This window comes from Brassica napus, chromosome C6 (assembly GCF_020379485.1).
Source record: "Brassica napus cultivar Da-Ae chromosome C6, Da-Ae, whole genome shotgun sequence".
Lineage (NCBI taxonomy): Eukaryota > Viridiplantae > Streptophyta > Magnoliopsida > Brassicales > Brassicaceae > Brassica > Brassica napus.
In genome coordinates, this window is record NC_063449.1 from 41,023,708 (window position 1) to 41,029,593 (window position 5,886).

Genomic DNA, 5,886 nt, shown 5'->3' on the forward strand with positions numbered 1-5,886 from the left:
TTATATAGATGTATAATATATATATTTCCAACGTTATAAATTTTTGAATTCATATTTGTGTGTGGATAGTGCTTAATTTTTCATTAGTATGCTCTACATTATATAATCAATATTTGTTACAAAAACATTTAGAAAAGCATTTACTAAATGCTAATGTTTTCCAAGTGCTTTGTGATCAATGCTCTAATATGAAGCTTTTAGAATATGATTTACAGTTATAATTGATAAAATTAAAAAAAAAATATAATTAATTCATTTATTTACTTAATAATATCATAAAATTAATTTTATATCCAACAAATAAAATTTTCATTTCTAAAATAAATTTACAATATTTTTTAAATAGTATTTTGCATTAAAAATATAATTTAGTTATATAAATTAAATTATATTTTAAATATTATTTTAAATAGATATTTTAATTGTAAAATTCATTTTTAAAATAATATTTTTGATATAAACATAATTTTTTAAATTACTAAATAAAATAAATTAGTTATATATCTTTTTAATTTATATATTAATATATTTATATATATTAAAAATATGGACAATTCTTTCAAATAGCTTATTTTAAGTTTTTGTCACAAAAATAGTCCCAAAGAAAGAAAATGATCAAAATAGCCCATTTTATTTTAAATTTTTTAATATTTATTTTTATTTTCTATAATTTGAAACTCTATCCCCAAAACCCAACCCTCTCTAAACCATAAGTCTAGATTAGGTAACCCTAGGGTAAAAATATATTTTTACCTTTTAATAAAACTTATTTTGGTTATTTTCTTTGTTGGAAACTATTTTTGTGACAAAAACTTAAAAATGACTATCTTAGGACATTTTTCTAAAAATATTCATTAGAAATGAATATATTATATACTAATTTTTATAATAAATTTAAATTGCATGTTCATACTGCTCTACCAATTATTCAATTAAACAGTTTAGCAAAAACATATAATTTCTGCACCATATTGCTTATGTAGCATGCTGCTATTGTTTTATTACTCGCTCAGTCAATCAAAAGGCCTTAGTGTTTTTATACTGAAAGATAAAATACACAGATTATGGTAAACTTGGAAAAGGCTATACTTGAATTTAATTAGTTTTCGAACTCTCAGCTCTGTTCTCTCGTTCATATCCGACACAGAGGAGAGAGAAAGCTATGGGTTTGGTTCGCCGGATTTTCTCCGGTAAAGTTGTTTCCCGGTCATCGGGCTCTGTCTCTGGGAAGAAGAAGCTTCTCCAATTCTTCTTCGCCGGCTTTTGTTTTTCCGAGATATGGTTGTTTTTCGCTTTCTCCAGCTTACTTCGATTATGTCCGATCAAGACCTTCTGTACTTCTTTGGCTCAATTGACTCTTGAATCTCGCAGTTGTGATTCGATTGATGTCGATTTGATACCCTTGGTCCCAAGTGGTGAAGAAGGATGTGTTGGTTGCGGTTCTTCGATTAGCGGTGGTTTCGATGGCTCTATAGGAGATCTCGAGTTAGTCTCGATGTACCTCTCCGTTGAAGAGTCCAGGCGAAACAGATGGGTGAGATGGTCTCAGTTTCCGGCGTGCTCCGTCAAAACTATAGGTGGTTTCGTCTTTGCCGGCGATGTCTTCTCGGTGCCGGTCGCGGTGGTGTGACCAGGTGACGCGTGTTCTCGAAAGGGGTGGGTTTCAACACGTGGACTTCCAAACGCGTTTTCTGGACGCGTGGAGGGTTTGGCGCCGTTTCGTTAACGGGTTGGGCTTCGCCCATTGTTTTTCCTTTTTTAGGTTAGCCCTTTTCGTTTGGGCTTTTATTTTGTTGTTGGGTCCGTTTGGGCTTAGTCCCTTAATAAATTATTAGATGGAAAAAAAAAAAAAAAAACTTGGAAAAGGCTGTCGACCAAAATAAAGAAAATGAAATCAATGTTGTTCAGTGCCGGTTTTACAGATCCCGATCACGTGACGTAGAAATATATTCTAGAAGTGAGGGAGAATCATACTTGGACAAGTCTTGATATGATACAGATACAGAAGTCTTGATTTTGTGTTTTAAAAAAAAAAACTGTTTGCCGACTAGAATTTAGCTTAACAAGCAATTAAATATGCAACTACGAGAAGAGATGGAGTGAGAAGTAGGCAACATTGTGATGACGTGGCTGTATTTCAACCGAACAGAAAACGCCGTCGACATTGATTGCATTCGAAAACAATCATATCGCATTGTTTGTTTCTCAGAACTAGTGCAGTGATCTAGGCACTATGTAAGGATTTCACGTTATAAAATCTAGAAATTACATGAAAAGAATCTAAATCCAAAAAGTTAACATAAACCTTCAATTTTATTTGATCGGCCAACCAGATTTCACAGATTAATTTAATTTTTATTAGCCTTTTGACTTCGTTAGTTACTGCTGCCAGCCGATCTTTTCAGTCCTATTTTTTCTCATTTGTTTCATTAGCTCTCTAATAATTAAATTGTAAGGTTTCGACTAAATTAACTTCGTGAAAAATAACATCAATAAAGATTATCGGCATGTTTTGAACAATCTAAGCGAATGTTTCTTATTTTTCAAAGAAGGAAAACCAATTCCTTTAATATAAGCTCATTCAACATTACTCTTCTGTTCGCCTAATTTTTGGGTTAGGCATTATCTATTTTAAGATCATCCCCGACCGATATTTATTTTTATTTTCATATATTTTTTCTAAAATAAAAAAAATTCTATTATAGAGTTGGATTTGCTCTTTCTACAATAATTTTTTCTATTTTTTTTTTAAAATATAAAAAACTTTTATTTCCATCTCTAAATATAAAGATAAAAAGTAAGATTTTTTATATTTTTTTCTAAAATATAGAAACACTATTATAGATACACAAACATTGAAAGTATATTCACTTTTATAATCAAGATCTTTATTTGAAAGAAAATATAAAAATGTACATTGAAGATGCTCTAACAAGATAATACTTCGTTTGGAACTAATGGATTTTTCTTGATGAGGATTTTGTTGGTATTCACTCCGCTTTCTGTGACATGCTAAATAACAAGATCTCACAGTGCTTTGGTTATCTATTAACAGTATATATACCGTTATCGATGAAGACATGATGACGTTAGCCAAGTCAAGAAACAGTATATATACCGTTTATTTTTATACAAATTAAGAATCATTTATTTTTACTGTATACGTTGATAAATTTATTTCATAAAATGATAAATTATTATTTTAATTATTTTTGACACTTCAGTTTTGCGTATATTTTATTTTAATATTTATACTTTAAAAAAAATAGAATATACTACTAACCATTTCCAGTTGATGCATGTACTTTTGATAAAAAGAACTATAGCGATTGTGGTGATTCGGATTATTTTTTGTAACATTTTTACATCTTAAAAAAAATTTACATCTTTTCAAATTTATATGTATAAACCATTTGGCATCTTTTAATTAAAAAAAAAACATTTGACAGCTTTAGATATTTTAGTTTAAACTTCAATCTTTAACTCCGCATATTAAATTTGGCGGGCGGAGGAAAAATACAAAAGAGTAGGACACGTAGGGAAAAGTGAGCAGACATATGTGTGAGTGTGACGTTAGGCAACTGAGTTACATGAAAATCCAATGTCGGCAAAACAATTCAAAAAAACAACTCGTCACGTCTCTCTATATCTCCAACTCCCATATGTCTCCTTGCACTAACCACTTCTTCTGCTTCTATCTCCTTATAAATACCCTCCTGACTTCACTCTTTAACAATCATCATCACCACCAACACTTCAAAGTATGAAGAGACAGAGAGAGGAGATGAAGGAAGAGGGGACTGACTCATCATTGGCTACTGCAGCCATGGCAGTTGCGGTTGCTGCAGCGGTAGCGGAGGAGGATAAATTGTGGTGCGGCGGAGTGGTGGAGGAGATGACGTGGAGCACCGTGTGGCTGCCTTTTTGGGACGTTGAGTTTGTTGGAAGAAACTATAACTTGTTGTTCAGTGATGTTGCTTGGGACGATGATATTTGGAACCTCAAGAACCTAACTCATTCCTCATAGTCGTTTTCCTTGGAAAAAATATCCAGTTATAGTTTATTCTGTATAATTTTCGTTAATTATTGTCCATCGATGGGGTTGGTTTGAAAGTAATTATCTTTAGATTTAAGAATTAGTCCGTTTTTAAAACCCTTAATAATGGCGCACTATTAATTAAATTGTTTATTGCATCCCCTATATATTAAAGGAGAAGCATTTTTAAAACTTACCTTAAAAATTTATTGGCAAGGAATGTGACGTGATGACGTGGCTTCACGAGAAGCTTTTATTTAGTAAAATGCTTAGGTATCACGCAGAGAACGTTTCTCACCAAAACTGTGAATTTAATGCGTTCACACTAACATTCCTTTAAAAGAACTTTATAGCATCTATACTTTTCTCGACGAACACTTTTATGTGATAAACCTTAGCTTCAAGTTCGATTAGTTGATTTATCAATCCTCTCAATATAATCATAGCATCAATAAAGATTCATTATTCCTCTATACGTTTATGTTAAAAACGGTAACCCATCTGATCTATCGCCTTTAAGTCGATAGATCCGTAGAGACGACAAAGCGATGAAACTTTAGTACGATGCCAAGTGTTAATGAAAGAACCCTTTTCTCCATACCTACTTTCATGCATTTAGCAGAGCACTCACGTTCTTGAGAACCGTCTCTCATTGCTGAAAGAGAACGTTGAAAATCTATTTCTAGATAAATGTGTTGTATTCGGTTTTGTTACTGCTAGATGAGGTAATCTCTGTTTCGAGGAGACTGAATCACTGTAAATCGTCTCGGCTTAGTGTATTAGTCTTCTAGAGCAAGAAATATAAGCATGCGAGTGTCACCACCTTCACCGCCGTGAGAGCTCTGCATTAGACGACCTTGAATATGAGAAGAAACTTCTAGGAACAAACCACCAGCAAGTCTCACATGATGGTCGCATCGGGAACAACCTTTACAATTTAGAGGGTCAAATAACCTTCAATTTATTTTACTATGCAACTATGTTTTCTGAATTTAAAAGAGCTATACCTTTTTTTTTCTTTTCACGCAGCTATTGTTTTGCTTATAATATGTTATTGATCCACCTTTTTTGATTTTATGTGTTAAACCCCTAAGTCCATAACTACTACAACGTGATAGGCGAAATATAAAAAATTAGTTTTCAAAGGTTCTTCTCAAACTTACAAACACCATATATTAAATTTTAATATTAGTGAACCCATTATAAAAAGTCTTTGGCTTCGCCTCTAATAACAATCATACCTTTAGTTCTATCTAACTAAGTATACCTTATGTTATATATAATCATAATATATAATTTCAACATTAATATAGACATCTTATCCCGCGCTTTTGCGCGGGTTACTATCTAGTATATGTTTAATTTACATGCCGTCTTTTTTTTTTATTTTTTTTGGGTCAAAATTTACATGCCGTCTTTAGACTTGTTTATTGCATATATATTTACATGCTGTCCTTAGACTTTTTTCGGTTATGGGTTGATCGAGAGAAGTCATACCCAATTGAATCCAAGTTCTTAGTTATGTTTCGTTCGGGTTAATTGTATATATTCTTGAGTTTATAATTGTCAAACCGTGATAGATTATATTGTTTCCGGTTCGGTTAGAAAATATCTGCTTTCTTTCAGATTAAGCAAATAATAAGTAATAAGCAATAGCATCATAAAGAGAACATGTTCAAATGGACAGTTTTACAACAATGAAGTTAAATGGAGAAATCAAATAAGAAACAAAAAGAGAAGAATAAGTGTTGGAGGCGAGTGAATTTAGAAGCGGAGAGGCTTGTAAGCAATATGAAGCTGATGCACTGTAATTGACGTGAATTTTCGAATCGGATGATACAGGTAAAGGC

General features: G+C 32.0%; 1 protein-coding gene across 1 annotated transcript; it reads left to right on the forward strand.

The window, feature by feature from the left end:
- The first annotated feature begins 3,623 nt into the window (after positions 1–3,623).
- Positions 3,624–4,136, forward strand: BNAA07G27170D. Its single transcript, XM_013845233.3, has one exon. The coding sequence runs from the start codon at positions 3,764–3,766 to the stop codon at positions 4,025–4,027; it is 264 nt and encodes an 87-aa protein (XP_013700687.1). The 5' UTR covers positions 3,624–3,763; the 3' UTR covers positions 4,028–4,136.
- Positions 4,137–5,886: the final 1,750 nt, after the last annotated feature.

Bases quoted from the DNA above. Each gene is read 5' to 3' on its own strand.
- BNAA07G27170D (XM_013845233.3), top strand. From the start codon at position 3,764: ATGAAGAGACAGAGAGAGGAGATGAAGGAAGAGGGGACTGACTCATCA.